Source organism: Mirounga angustirostris, unplaced genomic scaffold (assembly GCF_029215605.1).
Source record: "Mirounga angustirostris isolate CCGP_5_RB_7025 unplaced genomic scaffold, mMirAng1.0.hap1 SCAF_3, whole genome shotgun sequence".
In the NCBI taxonomy this organism is placed as follows: Eukaryota; Metazoa; Chordata; class Mammalia; order Carnivora; family Phocidae; genus Mirounga; species Mirounga angustirostris.
Window position 1 is genome coordinate 32,834,014 of NW_026991711.1, and position 17,990 is coordinate 32,852,003.

The following is a 17,990-nucleotide window of genomic DNA, read 5'->3' on the forward strand; positions in this document are numbered from 1 at the left end:
GCAGAGAAAGTTGGAGATGTTGAGAGATGAGGCTGGGATTAATTAATATGATGTAATTGTGCAAGCCGAATGGTCTTTTTCTAGAATCCCTCATTCTGTTGATGTATAGCAGAAATATATGTTGTTCCACTCAAAACACTAAATTTTTAACAAAATTTACACTGTTATAGTACATAGTGGAAAAATTTATCACGTTAATTCAATATGATGTTTAAGGTTAGGCCACTCTTCTAAAAATAACATCAGTGGCTTTGCAGGAGAGAGAGAGACTACAGTCTAATGAGAAGGAAAAAAAGAACTTTTAAAAAATAGATGGCATTCCTAATGGTCATCTAATCACTAGCTTAATAAAAGCTGAGAATAAATAGGGCTCACTTCAATTTAAATGCGGGAGTCACACACATATTTGTATTTGGTCAAGTGTAGTGTATATATTTTACAATAAAAAACATCCAAACTAACATGAGTAATTGTGATAACTTGTATTCAGTACAACTATGTGTAAGAAGGAAGCAATACCAAGAATTACTTTAAAATTATCTTTCATGTGATTGTGCATAGGAAAATTCTGATATTTACAAACAATTGTGGAATTACTTCTAGATTAATCTGTTCTTCCATAAATGTAGTAAACTGAGGTGTTAAAGTGTGTATTATGTTGAATAATTGGAACAATTTATGGATGAAAATATGGGCTAATAATTTTATTATATAATAGGAAAAAAGGACTGAGGAATAGAAAATATTTGTACATTATAACTTCTTATGATCTTGATAATGAAAATCTGTAATCATGCTAGATGAGTAATTACCTACAATAAATATTTTATTGGCCTGTGAAATTATAGTTTATTCTGATTTTTCTCAGTATTAAGCAGACTTTCTAACATATGAGCATGAAGGGACTGAAGTATTATTCCAACATTGCTACTAGGTGAATGATGCTGCCATTTTTATGTCTGGGAAGATATGGAAAGAAACACCTTAAAAAAAATTTTTTTTTTTGAAAAAGATAAGATTGCAAAACCCAAGCCTAGTATTCAGAGAAGATCTAGAGATCAGGCTGGAGATAGAAATCTGAGAGTTATTATAATATGAATGGCACATAAGGCCCATAGAAGGGACAGTATCCCTCCTATGGTGATCCCCAGGCTACACCAACATTTATGGTTCAAAAGAATGAGAAGAGGAGGTTCACGCAAGGGAAAAAAAAATAAGAGGAGGAAAGGCAGAAGAATGTCCCTGATGCTGAGCAAAGAAGCCTTTCAGGATGAAGTGATCAGTTTCGACAGTTGCTACTGAAAGTTTGAGAAGATGAGGACTGAGAATTAACCATTAGATCTGAAAACATGGAAGCCATTGATGACCATGATGAAGATGGTTTCATCTTTGAAGTTAGATTGAATTGGGTTCTAGAAAAAATGGGAAGCGAGGAAGTGGATGTAGCTAGAATTAATTATACCATCTAACCTTACATGTGTTGTATATTATGTATTTAAATAGCAGCACTAATAGATTTTCATAAGCAGTTAAAGAGTGATCAGTAGTTATATTGCTATGACTTTCTCTTGAGTACCCGCATGCTTAATATTTTGTCCTGTGCCAATTTTAGGTCAGGAAAACTAGTACTTTCACTTTGCATTTACTTAAACTATAAGATATGCAATTGGCCTTAAATAAATGCAGAATCTCTCATTGAAGCCCCTGGTGCTAATTCACTTCAGTGCATTCTTTAGGGTAGTGTGGGGAGAATATGTATGAGTTCATAGGATTGGATGATAATGTAGAATAGGACAAGTCAGACATAACTGTGTTCAAGTTCCAATTTTGCTGTTCACTAGCTGTGTCACCCTGGCAAGTTACTTAACTCTTCTAAGTCTGTTTTCTCAAAGAAATGTGGACAGTAAGGCTATGAGGATAAAATAAGGTAATGTGTCTGATGTACTTAGTGTAGTGTCTGGCACACAGGGGTAGTTACTGGAGTGATTTTGTATTGGTGTGATTACTGACTTGTTCTCGAATGGGATGTAACTGAAATATTATGCAATTTAGCAAACAGAAGATAGATCTTCTAATAAAGAACAGAAAAATTTGATGCCAGAGAGTAAGCCATATCTTAGAAACCACGTGGTCAGTTCTTATTACTCTGTATGTGTTCATCTCTCTTTGTTCCTTCCTTGCCTTTAGTGAAGTCATATAAGCATGGTAGTTAAGACTGCAGGTCTGTAAAGCCCATTTGTTTTCTCAATTCCCTGGAGTTAGTTGGATATTCCAGGTTCATCTTCCCATCCTTTCCAATCCAATCAACACTGCTAGTGATAATAGCCAACATGTATTGACTGCTTCCTGGGTCCCAAGCACTGTTCTAAACACTTGACAACTGTTACCTCATTTAAATCTCACAGCCCTGGCAGGTGGCTGCCATTACGGCCTCCATTTGTACAGATGAGAAAATTGAAGCCCAGAGAGGTTAGGTGACTTGCCCTAAGATGACATGACTCTCTTGGTTAAATGGTGGAGCTGGAATTCAATCCCAGGCAGGCTGGTTCCACAGTTTGTACTCTTAACCACATCTTCCTAACTTCATTTGGGGCTGGAAGATTTGATTTAAGTTGGCATAGCTTTTCCGTGGTGGGGATAGTAAGAAAGTAGATGGTATCCTTCCCCAGCAGTCCATTAGTAACCAGTAATTTGTGTTGAGTATTGGCTTTTGTCTCCTACCTCCAGCCACCAGCCATTCAGGAAGGTCCATAAAACCATTGGGAAGAACCGGGCGATTTTATCCTCTTGATTTACAGTAAATGTTAGTTGTTAAAATACAAGATTTGAGGGTCAGGTTCTTTGGAGCTTATATCCAAAGAAGAAAGAACCATTTTTGTATTAAGATATTTTAAAAGTTCTCACATGCTAAGCAGGGAGGCTGAATTAAGCCCTGTGTTGGGCACAGTTCTAAACACGCCGTGTGTCTTCGATGAGTAAGTGCATGTCGGTAGAACAGCTGGTATCCCTGGCCTTACTGATAGGGCTTCCCTTTGCCCACGTAATGTACATCCCCAGATGTGAGCATTTCCATCGGACACTGTCAGTCTCAGAAGAGCACATTGTAGGGTTCAGTGTGTGTTGCACAACAATCCAAATCGCTCTTTTCTTTCGCGTGGTGATTTTTTTTTTCTTTCCATATCCAGCGGTTAGTACTAAGGCCTGAAACCCTTAGTTACAGAACAAAGTGGCTTAGCAGTAATCGAGCCTGTGTGAGGCTAAGAGAAGAATAATGAACATTCCCTGCAAGCTTCCTGCCTAGATGCAGGTGCAGGAATCAGGAGGTCATGAATAATGCATGACATGCAGATTAGGTGGTGGTTTCTCCTACGGGGGTTTTGACTTTGCTACCTGCCTGGCTGCTATACGTGTAAAGAAAGGAGGCAATGGCCAGAAGCGCCACAGTGTAGCCTGAGCTCACAAAAACACCTCATAGCCTTTTGAAGAAATAAAATTTGGGGAGGAGCTGAAATGCGAACCCTTATATCTCCTTTATCACATGAAGTATGTATGCTCCGGGTTATCAATTTACCCCCTTTCAGAAGGGGGAAAAAAGCTTTCTTGTTTTACCATTTTAATTTAAGAAACCTTGTTTATCTCCACACAGTCATGGAATTCTTTGTAGACTGTTAAAACATTATAGGAATTGCCTACGTATGGTATTTGATCTATGGATCAATGAAATTTTGTTAAAAGATACAATTACCTAGAGGATATTGTAATTATAAGTTAAACAGGCCCATTTTTCTCCACTGATATATGGAATGAGAAGCATCAGTAAGAGAATACTGCCATCATCAAACATCACCTGGTGGGATTATGATGAATGGAAATATGAAGGTTAAGGAGGAAGAAATACAGGACCTAAACATTTAAAGGATGTGGAGTGAATTAACTTCATTTAGGTAGTAGGACTCTGATAGCCTAGAGAGGCTGTAGGGAAGGTTAAGAGGACTTCCTGTATTGTCCCTTGGGTCAGGGGGATTTAAGTGGGGAGATGTTTTTTGGCTCATAATTCCATTTTGTTGATTGTATTTCAAGCAGACAGACTGAAACAAGAAGAAAAGAGAAGAAAAAATGAGCCGTGCTACCTTTTGTATAATTCTTCTGCGTTTCTACTGCATGTTTTTTTCCTCTCTCCCCAATTTAGGGTGCCGGAATATGAGCTGGCTTTCATTTCTAGCTGAGTCTGTCATTTCCGCTAGGCCCCAGTTTGGCCAGATGCCAAGACCAACAGGTGATCCTTGTAGCTGCAAAACAGCAGGAAGTGGGCCGTGCTTGAATGAGACAGTTCACCAGAGGGGCTGTCTGGCCTCTCTCCATCTTTCTGCATAATTAACATCCCCTCCCCCATGCAGAGCGGAAAATCTGTGCTGAGCAGCTCAGCTGCAGCAGCCATTGAGAAGCGCTGTGAGGAAAAGAATGTTAATAAGGGATGTTGGAAGAAATAAGCCTTCCCAGTGCAAAGTGCAGTCTGGCTCTGGATTTACAGAAAGTTTGCATTTAGCCCTTCTGCAGAGCTGGAACAGTATTATCTGTTTTGAAATGATTTTCACTTGCTAAACAACTATGGACAGCTGGGTTCTAGTGAATGTTGGAGCTGTTGGTTCTGACAAGGCTCAAAGACTCATTTAAAATTTCTGTTTTTCGGGGCGCCTGGGTGGCTCAGTCGTTAAGCATCTGCCTTCGGCTCAGGTCATGATCCCGGGGTCCTGGGATCGAGCCCCGCATCGGGCTCCCTGCTCTGTGGGAAGCCTGCTTCTCCCTCTCCCACTCCCTCTGCTTGTGTTCCCTCTTTCGCTGTGTCTCTGTCAAATAAATAAATAAAATCTTTTAAAAAAATAAATAAAAATAAAAAATAAAATTTCTGTTTTCTTTCCTGTAAATGAGAGAAATGTGTGGGACATAACAATACCACAAGCTGAAAGACTGCCTAGATCTCACAAATTACAGTAAAGATAGAAAAAAGCAGGAAGTTGGCCATAAGGAAGCAGGAAGTAGGGCATATTGTGACCTACAAAGGGGTGGAGGTTCAGCAGCTAGCTCCTGATTGGAAGATATCAGCAGTTCTTGGAAATATAAGCTGTTCCAGTGGATGATTCTAACCCTGGAAACTTGTAAGACAATGTAGTTTTTACTTCTCCATTATTTAGCTAAACTTTTGAATTGACTGCCTTCCTCAAAGCCCAGCTGCAGAGCATCACATCTAGAAAGCTTTTCTCCTAGAAATAACTGTTCATCTTCCTTCCTCTCCCAGTCTCAGATTCTGTTCCTGGACATTTGGATGAAGTTATTGTGGTGGAAGAAAAACAAAACAAACCCTTTTCTTTTATCTTCTCAGGTTCTGTGTCTGGGGGCCTGCATGTTAAACTGACAAAAGATTAAATAAATAAACAAACAAATTGACAAAAGACAGATTAGCAAGAGGGGGAAGAAAAACCCATTTATTACACATGCAACATGCATACTTGCAGGAATGCTCAGTGATGAGTAACTCAAAGGGGTGGTTAAAAATGTGGATCCTATATAACATTTTAACAAAGAGTGATAAATTGTGGAGGAGTGACTAGTCAAAAGGGGGGTTTGAGCTTCTAGGAGGGTGAATTGTAGGAAGGGACGGGGGACTCTAATGGTAAATAAGGGTTATTTATGCAGACTCATCTCAGTACCATGTCTGAGTAAAGAGTTGTATGTTGTGCTCTTCTTCCTGGTATTGGACTTGGGGGGAGGAGGACACCTTTACAAAGGAAAATTTCCTTTACAAAAGGGAAATTCATGTCCTGGTTTTTAGGCATATAAAGGGAAAGTAGAGAGCTCCTCCTACAGCTGCCATTTCCTACTTGCTTTCAACTCAAAATAATCCTGAGGCCAAAGTAGCATATTCTGGGGTGGCATATCCTGATCTCTTTCATTATCTTTTTAGGGTTTGTAATCCAGTAGTTGACTCGGGCAGTATGCACTTACTGTCTCTTTGTATCCCTGGTGGGAAGAGGTAGCAGAAGGGACTCATCGTAGGCAAACACCATAACTTTTACATTACTTTTACCCACTTCTAAATCTGGCAAGGATCAGCTAGTCAGTAACTTTTTGTTGGACTGAATGAATCTGTCATTTGATTAACACTGGGGGTCAGGCTTTTGGGGATCCTCACAGTGAACGTGTGACAAGCCATTGTTACGTTAAAAGTGGTACAAAAGGAAAAGGACAGCAGGTTTGCATGCATAGGAATTTAACTGTATTCATTTACTAAGAGGTGATTAAATTCTGGGGCGTTCTATATTAAGCATACCTACAAGAGATCATTTATAAACCAGCTCTTTTTTTTGTTCTTAATTTCATTTGTAATCGGGAATGTGCTTTTTTTTCTCCTCCACCTACAGGGTACATCCGTCCCCAGTATCAAGGGTCCGGGGAAATCGAATGAATAATCAGAAGTTTGCTTGGTGAGTATATAGTCTAAGCTATAAAAATTTGTAAGTCTTATGGGAAGTTTTAATTGGGTAATGTTAAAACAGAAGAGAATTATTTCTGCTTCTCTGTAGAGAATACATTTCGACTAACCAAATTACATAGTCTCCCTTTCCTTTGGAAAGTTGTAAATAGAAGCAATAAAGTTCCTTCTCAGCTAAAGCCCTTCATTCACCAAAAACTGAGGCAACATTTTTCCCCTAACAGATATGGCATATTTTCTAGGATTATCCACTGTTATATTTTTAAAGAATGTTTCTTTTTTTTTTTGAAGCTATTACAAATTTTTTAGTGAGATTTAGGCAACAACTCAGATTTTTCTCAGGTATCAACTTCTACTTCTCATATTTTCATATTAAATTAAGCTATTATTAATTTTGATGATTACTATTTAGATGATTTTTCCTTATCTTAGCCATAAATATCTAGGAATTTCCTTTCTTTCTTTCTTTCTTTCTTTCTTTCTTTCTTTCTTTCTTTCTTTCTCAATCTCTCTCTCTCTTTCTCTCTTTCTCTCTTTCTTTCTTCTTAAATTTAGGGCGTATGAAGACCTTTTGTTTTCCTTTTCTTTCTTCTTTCTCTCTCTCTTTTTCTTTTTTCTTTTGGCTTAAAACAATACACATTTATTCTCTTAAAGTTTTGGAGTTCAGAAGTCCAAAAGGAGTCTTATGGGGCTGAATCAAGGTGTCAGTTGGGTTGATTCCTTTTGGAGGCTCTAGGGGAGAATCCATTCCTGGCATTTTCTGTCTTAGAGAGGTCATTCTCAGTCCTTGGCTTATGGCCCCACATCACATGCCTATCTCCCCCTCCTTTCCATGTCACCACATTGTCTCCTTCCTTTCTGTAGTCAAATTTCTTTCTGCCTTCCTTTTACAAAGACACTTGGGATCGCATCTCAGGCACACCATTAGATAGCCTGGAATGATCTTCCTATCTCAAGATCCTTAATCATATCTGCCAAATCCACTTTGCCATGGAAGGTAATATTCATGAGGTCCAGTGATTAGGACATGGATCAAAGATCTTTGACTAGTTCTTGAAAATAAATAAATAAATAAATAAATAAATAAATAAATAAATAAATGGAACTTACCAGAAATGACCTGAAAAATTATTACAGTCATAAAACATTGACTACTTATTCTTTAAAGAAGTAATTTAAACTGTTTCACAAATGTTTCATGTGAAGCAAACAAAAAAATTAAGGTACCGTATTTGTTTACATTACTCCATGCCAAAAAATTAACCTTTCTACACATATATATCTTCAAAAAAAGAAAGAAAAGAAAAAGAAAAACGTGAGCCATGCACTGTATTACTTGAAAAGGGAATGGAAATTCACAGATCTCCATTTGTACTTCATTGGATTGTGCTTAGAATGGGATTTTGATTAAAAACTATGGCTTTTTTTTTTTAAGTGTGGGAAGATGATTACCAAAGATTGAGCTTCCAAATTAATTTTATTCCTAAATCAGGATTATTTTTAGACTGACAAAATGATTCTTTGAATTTGAATAGTGCGTAATCAACTCACCTCCCTTCCCCCATTAAATCTAATTAACCCTCACAATAGCTTGGTGATGTTGTTAAATATTATGCTTTTCTTTTTCACAGAGGGGGAAGTGGAACACAGAGAATATAGCCATTTGCTTCTACACTGTCTAAAAGCAGGGGCATCCTTCATGGTTTCTCACAGTCACTAAAGCATACTGTCCCCTGCACACCTGGAAAGCTAAGAGAATAATGCTGACGCCTGTTACACAAAAGGAAAGGGAGAAGCAGGTCCTTTCTTGACTGCACAGAATTGATATTCCTTCCCAGTACAAGGCATACTGTACTAAAGAAACTTTATAACATACAGAGAATATGAGATGCTCAAGTGAGCACCATCAGCTAATGAATACAGTATGGCATTGCCGAGTAGAGTATCCACTTTCTAACAACTGATTTCTCAATGGCTAAATGCAGATCACTGAGTAAGTAACAGATATTCTTTCCTTCACTCTTCCTTTCTGAATGGTAACTTGTTCCTACATAATTCATAGCATGTTATTTGGTTAGTAAGTTTAAACCACTTTTATCTCCAGAGAAGTAATCCATGAAAAACAAAAAGGATTTTTACTACTGGCCTTGAGAAAATTCAACTTTTATTTATTCAGCAACATTTATTTACATTCTCTGGCACTGTGAAAAGCACTAGATTAGAAAGATAAATAAAACATGGTTTCTGTCCTCAAGGGACTCACTCTCTTGTAGTTGAGCGAGGGGTGTGTGTGTGAGAGAGAGAGAGAGATGTCACTTCACATGTGTGTAATACACAATATTATATCATATAAACAACATATAATATGTAATAAAATGTGGATAATGTACTAAGGAGGTATACTTATATCAGAGGGAAATGTTATCAATTCTATTTAGACCAATTTGAGAGTAGCTAGTGCAGAAGAGAAAAAGTATAAATGAAAACAACTTTAAGGAAATCTATGCCAGAGAAAGTTTCTGCGTAAGGACCCGGAATTAGTAGGAAAAGCAGAGGGTTGAGTTATTGCTTCCATTATATATTGAAACTGATATACAAGGACCTGGAGACATTTCTAAATTAACTATAGTAGGAACATACATGGATTTAAAACATGTGCTTTATTTGGTCATGAGTTAGTTAAGATTCCTATTATATATACTACCTCGAAGTTTCCTAAAGTAAATGCTATGAGGCTGGTATATGGAAAGAAATCAGCTGGCTAAGAAGAAGCCAGTGACTCACCCAGCATCGATATCCAGTTAAGTGATAAACACTTGCTATTTCTTTGTGAAAGATTGGCTCTGGAAATTCAGAAACTTTAAATACTCTTGCTAGCCATAGAGATAAAGAGGAAGTGACTGTTGATCTTCCCCAAATAGAAGTTGGAGATAATTTATAGAATTATAAGATAAATTCAACGCTAGCTTGGCTCTGGCTTGAGTTAGATCTGCAAACACCATATGTGAGTGATGCTGGGTGATTTTGTGAAGTTGGGTTAGCAAATGCTCCAATCAGTTAAAAAATATTATTCATCAGAAAAGCAATTAAGCTTCACTAAAACGTGAAAAGGTTTGAACTTATAAGTCATGCATAGGAAATGCGTGACAATTGATAGGTTGTAAATGTCAGTGGCTGTGGTTGAGCTATGAAACCAGTGTTTATTATTGAGTAAGGGTGGTTTAAAATTTTAAGTGGTGTTTTCCTCTGCATAATATTAATATGGGAGGACATCCACTGGCCTCATTCCTATGGCAGCCTTTCTTCTCTCTGGAACTGAAGTAATGGGTGGAAAAGAACGTCTGTTCAAGGCAAACAGACCTGCTTGAATGGAAAGAAAATGTGATAACAAATATCCATACCCAGGGAGGAGATGAAAGCACCAGGATGTGTAAGAGGTCCAGTGACAGATGTTAGGATGGAGCCAGGTTTGCTGTAACTCTCTGCTGACTTCCAGGGATTAAAGAATGTCAATAAGAACTTCATGACGGATATGTTAGCACCCCAGTAAAGAACACGAGATCATTGTACAACTCATTTAATATTCAATTAATCAAAGGTAGCGCAAGCCAACCAGACATAAACTCTGTCCCTCAGAATGGCTCTCCCCTCCCTGCCACCCCACTATAGTAATATTTGTTGATTTGAGGATTGATGAAGCCTTTGAGGCTCAGCATGTAAATTTCATTCTCTTTCATGGGCACATCTGTCTTTCCTTCACCACTGACCCTAAGCAGAGGTAATCATACCTTCCTTTGTCCCAATAACCATCAAAACCTTTTTTAGAGCATTTACCACTCTTTCTTGCATGTAATAATGCCAGGGGGAAAAAATTTTGCTCCATTGAGGGGAAATGGGGCAAATTTTATTAGCATTGAATGTGCAGATAGACTTTTGTTTACAGATCTTTTTGTGTGAAGCTATTATATTCTGATATCAATTCCACAGAGAGTGGCTGTTTCCATATTGTCTTTTGGTTGTTTTATTCCCGAAGATGTAATAGAGATCGGGAACCTGTGTTTGGTGTGTATGTGTAGGTTGGAGGGAGCAGGACAGGGAGGGGCTTGGTGGGAAATATCTCTGACTGAAGTTGATTTCAGGCTCCAGAAATTTCCAGGATCAGTGGGAATGTCCCGAAGACATAGACATTGCTATATGCTCATTTTTAGCTTTCCACCCTTTCTTCTCTCCCCTTCCCTTCACCCTCTACCCTGCTCCATTCCTAAAGATGTAGAGGACTTGGGTATATATCATTTTTGAGTGATCGTCATAGTGGTGCGTATGCTGTGCACCCAGACATCCATCTAGGGCTCTTATGTAAGAGTGGTAGTGGGCATTACATAATAGAGATTTTATGGGCTGTTTATATAATGACACAGAAAATAAAGTATCATGAACAGGAATTATCAGCAGTCAAACAGAAGTGATTTGTTCTAACCAGTTGGATGCTGCCACCACCCGTCTCAATTATGGCTTATTTCTTACCAACATGCCTGAGATGTTAGGTCTCTGTACACCCCAGGAAGCTCCAGTTTAATAGGATAACTATGCAAATTGTGACACATTCTGAATGTGAATCACATTTCGCTTCTGGATATGACAAAGTACTGTGTCACAGATTTCACTGTGATGTTCTCTTGTTGGCTGTAGAGTGCTACCGTGAACTCAAATGTTTAAATGCATACAGTTGCAAATGTTAGATGTGATTTCACAGAATCTTTCTGAAAGTATAACTAGTGTAGCTTTGTCATAAAAATAAGAACACTTCTTGTTTAAACTTTTTGCCGTACTAGAGGAAGGCACCGAAGTTGTCGATATTGGAAACCTCTCAGAAACCTGATGCAGCACTGGTCCTCTAGGGAGGGACAGAGCCTTTCCAAACGTAGGAATCCGTTTCAGAGCTGAAGGAAAGGACAGCACGGTAACATGGCAGATGTGGGCATAAACCCAGGTCTCTCTGCTGTCCGGTCAGTTGCTACCTGTGGGTAAAGCAAGAGAAATGCTAACAATTAAGTGAGGTAGGTACTTAATTCAGTACCAGTTAAGTAGAAGGCTTTTATCTGGGAAATTCCCGTGACACTGATATGATCCCGGGAGCGAAGGGAGACGGAGGACAGGTCCTACGGAAGACATTGCCGCCCACTCTGCCCTGTGGCAGTTACTCTTTGCCAGAGTGCTTGCTCAGCATCTTAGGGATCCTTGCATGCTCATTATTTATAGATAATATTGATCATATTATTTTAATTACCAGAGCATTCCACCGCTTTGCTTCTTGACTTACAGAGTAAAAATTATGGTAATATGTATGGACATTAGTATGTGTAAGTTTTAGTTCCCGGAAGGGCCTGCCTGGCCTCGTGAGTTTTTTAATCCATACCTGTTGGCAAATAAGTAACCGCAGGTTGCCGTTAGATTTCGTTTGGAAGCATGCTGTCTCCGTGTTTGATAACAAATTCGGAAAATGGGCCGTAGTTGATGTAATTGTGAACCGGTTTGCAAGTTCTCTGTATTCGTACTGAATTACAATGAAAAGAGGTGCTTCCAGGGTGTTGCTACATTTTAATTCCCTCCAAATTCACATCTTTCGGTGTGTTATAATCCACTTTCAGCTATTAAATTCTTTAATTACCTCCACCACCTCCTCAGAGCTTGGTGACAATTATGTGTACTTCAAAATTGTATACTGTCTTTCCCATTGACCTTATTAAAGACCTTCAGTCTAATTTTCCTGAATTCGCCATTACCCAGAATTTCAGCAAGAAACCTCATGATAAAAGTGTTTCACGTTCCTATTAGTATCAGCTGATTTTGTCTCTAGCATTGCTTCTGTCACAATAGAGAAGATTTGGGGGGAAAAAATCAAAGAGGGTTATTTTCTGCAATTATTTCTTTAATTATAAAAGAATTAGGGCTGTCAGATCATGCTGAGCCATAAAGGTCACCATTTCTGAGACATTTGTCTTGTCTTGTCTTTTTTTTTTTTTTTTTTAAGATTTCATTTATTTATTTGACAGAGAGAGACAGAGAGAGAGGGAACACAAGCAGGGGGAGTGGGAGAGGGAGAAGCAGGCTTTCCACCGAGCAGGGAGCCCGATGCGGGGCTCGATCCCAGGACCCTGGGATCATGACCTGAGCCCAAGGCAGATGCTTAATGACTGAGCCACCCAGGCGCCCCCTGAGACATTTTTCTATTAAAGTCCAAGAGTATTTTGTTTTTACCAACCTGTGACTCAGAAGTACATTCGTATCTCATGAGAGAAGAAACCAGAGGGCATGTCATGGTACTTTTTGTTGATCCCCGAGATCTTCCCAGCACTGTAGTGAGGTGTGCTGCTATTGTGTAATAAAAACATCTATGTTTTATTAACTAATTTTATTTTTATTTTTTTAAGGTTTTTTTTTTTTATTTAAGTAATCTCTACCCACCCCCCCACAGTGTGGGGCTTGAACTCACGACTCCGAGATTGCGAGTCTCATGCTCTACCAACTGAACCAGCCAGGCACCCCTTATTAACTAATTTTAGCATGACCGATAAATATTAGTGCAGTGTTCAAAAGGATTTCTTTGGAAAATCCAAAAATTCGCTGAGTCTGAACAACACACTTGTAAATAACACATGGAGTCACAGAAGAAAGTTGAAGAGAAATTTAGAAATATTCTTACATCAATGAAAATGAGAACACAACTTATCAAAATCTGTGAAATGCACCAAAAGCAGTGCTTAGAAGGAAATTTATTGCATCAAATATATTTATTAGAAAATAAGAAAGATCTCAAATCAGTGATCTAAGGTTTCATGCTAGGAAACCAGAGAAAGAAGAGTGAACTAAATCCAAAGTAAGCAAAAGTAAAATAAAAAAATGAATTATTTGTAATTCTGGGCTTTATAACATTTTTCATATAATTGTTTTTTTTTTTAGGTTGGTTAAGGATATTTAAAACTACACAATCTGAAATCTTGAGTGACTTTGGGGAAGCTACTTAAACCATAGCTTTTTATAGAGTTTTTTAAATTGTGCAGTGTACGTTATTCTCTATCATATTCCCCTCCTGGTTAAACCTGTTCAGATGTAGAACTTTAAAATAATGGTTGTGTTGTAAGGAAACATGAAGAACAAGGATATGTAGGAGTCATTAATGAATAACGCAGAATAAAACTGTGTTCCAGTATGAAAAAAATACGTGTCTCTGAAACTACCAGTACAAGCCATGTTATAATTAATATATCAAATTAAAATGAAGAAAGACCTTATATTATACAATTGCTAGTTCACTGCCCATGTATGTTCAGAGAAATCTCCGTATCTAGAAAAGGCACATTCTCTTTTAGTCCTTCATAGTATTTTTCAGTGAATAAATCTGGAATGAAAAAATGGGCTAATCATAGTTGTCTTCTAAATACATATTTGAAAGATGTAATGACTAATACTGGGACCCAATCAAATATCCTAATGTATTCTTGAATATGCTGGGAACACTGCTCAGGATAATAAATCTTGAGGGGATTTCCCTGTGAGAAGGCTGGATGTGTCAGTACTGTTTTGATCTTCATTTATCAGTCAGATTTGCAATGTCATCTTTTAGTCGTGGAGATTTCTCTGTACGTGGACAGTGAACTGGCAGTTCCAAAATTAAATATATTCTCACCTTACGATGATTTTTCTCAGCTGACCACTAGATTTCTTCTAATCAGTTTTAAGAGGGCAATAGATAGTATGTGATATCTTTATCCAAAAATCAGTATCTACCAATAGCACACCAGTTTGAGTCACACCTGCTCCATTAAGCCCATGGTTAAGAAGTAGCTGGAGGGGGGTGCCTGGGTGGCGGAGTCCACTGAGTGTCAGACTCTTGATTTCCACTCCTCTTGATTTCAGCTCAGGTCATGATCCCAGGGTTGTGAGATGGAGCCCCGCATTGGGCTCAGCGGGGAGTTGGCTTGAGATTCTCTCCCTCTCCCTCTGCCCCTCCCCCCCACTCATGTGCTCTCAATAAGTAAATAAAATCTTAAAAAAATAAGTAGCTGGAGAGCTGCAGACCCTGCTGGAACCCGCTGTCTACTTGTAGCCATTGCCTCTGTTTGGATTTTTCACATCCTTTAGAAAAGCAGGGATTTAAAATCATCCATAATATTAAATTAACATTATTGTAAAATTGAAGTATCTCCACTTCCATCAGTTTTCTCATTCCTCTGTTCTTGGCCTCCCCGCCCCGACCAAGACTCTAAAGAAAAACATGGCAGTCCTTCGAGCGTGCTGTTGATAGGAATGGAGAAAGAAAACAGCTTTCTATTATTTTTCACTTGAGACCTGAATTATTTTGTACTCTTTGAAGAACGCTGTAGCTTAGCTGCAAGAACGGACTGATTTCTTACAGTGAAAGTAGCTTACAGTAATCTTCCCCGAAGTTTACAGGCTGTGAAGTATTTGGGAAAGAGAAGGAAGTGTGGAGTTAGAGTGGAGGCAGGAAACAAAGGCCAAAGGAGACCATGTTGAGAACAGAAGGAGATTGCTGCCACCTAGAGGTAGAAGTTGGTAAATCCTGAGACCGCTGTGAGCACTCCTAGAAGGATCTGGAGAGTAGGTATTAATGTAATGGTACCATAAAACCAAACTGCAGCCAGTTGGTTCAGTCCCTACCTCTAGGCGGGACTAGACTCATTCTATCCCCTTCCCTGTTGGTAGAGTGCCAATGTTTCCTATGAAATATTGCTGACCCTCGTGGGTTTTTCTATTTTTGCAGACGGTCACCTTGTTTTCAATCATAAAAACTTATGTGAAGTAATCAGAAATCTTCCTCCTATACAATACAATCTCCGTTATTTGAAGGAGTCATTATTACCCTGCCTAATAGAGAGTGTGTTTCCCATAATCCACACTATCTCAAATACAACACCAGGAGGTCCTGGAAGGCTACCTTCTCACTGAATCGTGTGGCTGATGCTCTCCTGTCAGGGAAGCGCAGGTAGGAGAGAAACCTTTGAGATGAGAGCAGAAAGGATCAGGGATACCATTCAGAGGAAGGGACCCTGAGCTCACCTAAGTTAAGCTAAAACCTAAAACCAGCACAGCACCAGTCTCAAGAATAATAGGCAATTTGGCTCCTTTTCATTTTGGTTCTTAGGAACTGACTGTACGTAGCCTTGACATTTTAAAAAATTATGTTGTGAAGACATGTTTAATAGAAAAGCCTCCCTCCTAAAGAAGCCTAGACAGCCAGAAATGTGCTGCCACACTGGGCTTGTGATTTCCTCTTTCCAGGACCGCCATTGTGCGCAAGTCCAGGGGGCACCACGCACAGTCTGCTGTGTGAACGGTGCCTCCTGCAGGACTAAAGAAACACAGAATTGGCGCCGGAAGGTGAGAAAATAGGAAGAGAATATGTGTGTGAATTTCCGTGTCTACTCCTCTCTCCTCTCCTGAATGGGAAACTTGATTGAATGTGGTTGATTGTGATGATGGTTTTCAGGAGGAAGAGGGCTTCCAGAAGATACCCGAACATATTGGCAATACCTTTTAGAAAATAAGGACAGCAATCAGAGTGTTCCTTGTTTATTTTAAATCCTACTGCTGCCTTAGCACACATCAGCGGAGTCTGTCTTCTGCTTAGCTGCCTTGTAGGCCTTGCTATCTTTGCTCTTTCTCTTAGCCTGTATTCACTTTTAAGCTGCAATTTAAGTATTTACTTTCCATATCACTTTCACAAACCTGAACACTTTTGAAATTGCCAGAAATTATTATTATTATTATTTTTTACTCAGTAGCATCATCCCTTTGCCAGAAAATATTTGTTTTCATTCGTTTGTTCCTTCATTCTATAAAATTATGGCAGCCACAATGACCTGGACACTTGCTTCCACTCTGGGGATGCTGGTTTAAAAAGACAAGGCAGGGCCTCTGCCCTCCCGGGGCTTAGCACGCGGTAGAGTGAGACAGACAACCAACAAGTGTTTGGTAGTGATGAGTGCTCTGCTGAAAATGTAACAGGGATATGCGTGGACATGACTGGAATGCCATCCAACAAGCTTGGTCAGAAAGAAGCCTCTTGAGAGGAGGTGACACAGAAGCTGGGAGCTGGATGAGAAGGAGTCAGCTGCATGAGGATCGGGGGGATATTATTCCAGGTGCTAGAAACAAAGACCCTGGGATGGGAACGAGTTTGGAACATTCAAGGAACATAAAAAAAGTGAGTGAGGGGTGGGTGTAACAAGGTAAGGTCAGAGAGCTTGTCAGGGACAGAAGTACAGAGCCTCCAGTCAGTCTGGGGGGTCACGAGAGCCACGGGGGGAGAATGAAATGATCAGATCCATATTTTCAAGACTCATTCTGGCTGTTCTGTGGAGAAAGAATTATAAGAGTAGGAGCAGGGGGATGAGGAAAGGAAGCTGGGGCAGTGAGTGGTTGAGGAGAAAGGATGGTGGTTTAGAGTGGTATCAGTGGAGGGAGAGAGATCAAATTAGATTATGTTTTGAAGGCAGGGTCAATAGCTTATTGCTTCTGGAAGGAAACGAGGCAAAGAGAAAATCAGAGATGACACCTAGTTTTTGTCTGAGCAAGTTGTGCTTGTTGCCAAGAGCTTAGAGAAGAGGGCAAGTCTGTAGGTGCAGATGTGGGTACCATTGGCATAGAAATGAGATTTCCTGAGGGTGTGTGTGTGTGTCTGTATTTGATGATCAAGGACAGGAAAGTTTTTGAGATGAAGAAAATCTGAAGTTACAAATTTTTGCAGAATATCAACTGGTGGCTCTAAAGTAGAGTGGTTGAGCCGCAGATAGCCACAGGTCAATCGAACCGAAGCTGTAGTATTGCATCTAAGGCAACCAGTTGGGGGCGGAGTCCTCAGGGGGCAAACAGTTACGGTTTAGTCCATATCTTTGCCCCACCTCTGCACCCTGTCAACGGCCCATCATAAAATGCCACCAGCCCCAGTGTTTGTCCCTCCCAGAGCAGCTTGGTGAGGCATCCGACCCCAGCTAAATAAATAGATCTTAATACATGAAGGCATCTGTTTGCAAAACACTAAGTACCCTGACTTCTTCAGACCAGCCCTGGAAAAGAATCTGTTTGTTCATATTCTCCAAGCCCAGTTTTCTGCCTATTTCCCATCCAATCCACACTATCTCAAATACAACACCAGGAGGTCCTGGAAGGTCCAGAAGCCTCATAGTAACTCCCACTCTGTCAGAACCAACATCCATTTGATTACCCAAACTAGCATTCTCCCTTCTAAATATTTCTTGGCAATGTTCGCTCTTCATCCCACGTGCCCTCCTCATCTCTTGCCTGAAATATTAACCTGCACGCCTAACTGGTCTCTTTGGATTCCGATTCCTTCTGCCCCTGCCCATGTCCAATCTTTGCCATGCCGGCAATGATGTCTGTAAAATGCAAAGGGGATTGCTCTTCTCTTTACAATTCTGCTGGACTTTGCCATTGTTTAGAAGTCCCAAGCCCTTAGCAC

At 39.5% G+C, this 17,990-nt stretch overlaps 1 protein-coding gene across 6 annotated transcripts in view; it reads left to right on the plus strand.

The window, feature by feature from the left end:
* KLF12 (KLF transcription factor 12) overlaps positions 1-17,990 on the plus strand; it is a 522,975-nt gene that overhangs the window by 355,814 nt on the left and 149,171 nt on the right. For all 6 annotated transcript variants that reach the window (XR_010409973.1, XM_064585999.1, XM_064586001.1 and 3 more), the window contains one exon: positions 6,420-6,482. Coding sequence is in view for 5 of the 6 variants with exons in the window: in XM_064585999.1 (XP_064442069.1) it covers positions 6,420-6,482 (63 nt within the window). In the remaining variant the exon portion in view is untranslated. The remainder of the gene's footprint in view (positions 1-6,419; positions 6,483-17,990) is intronic.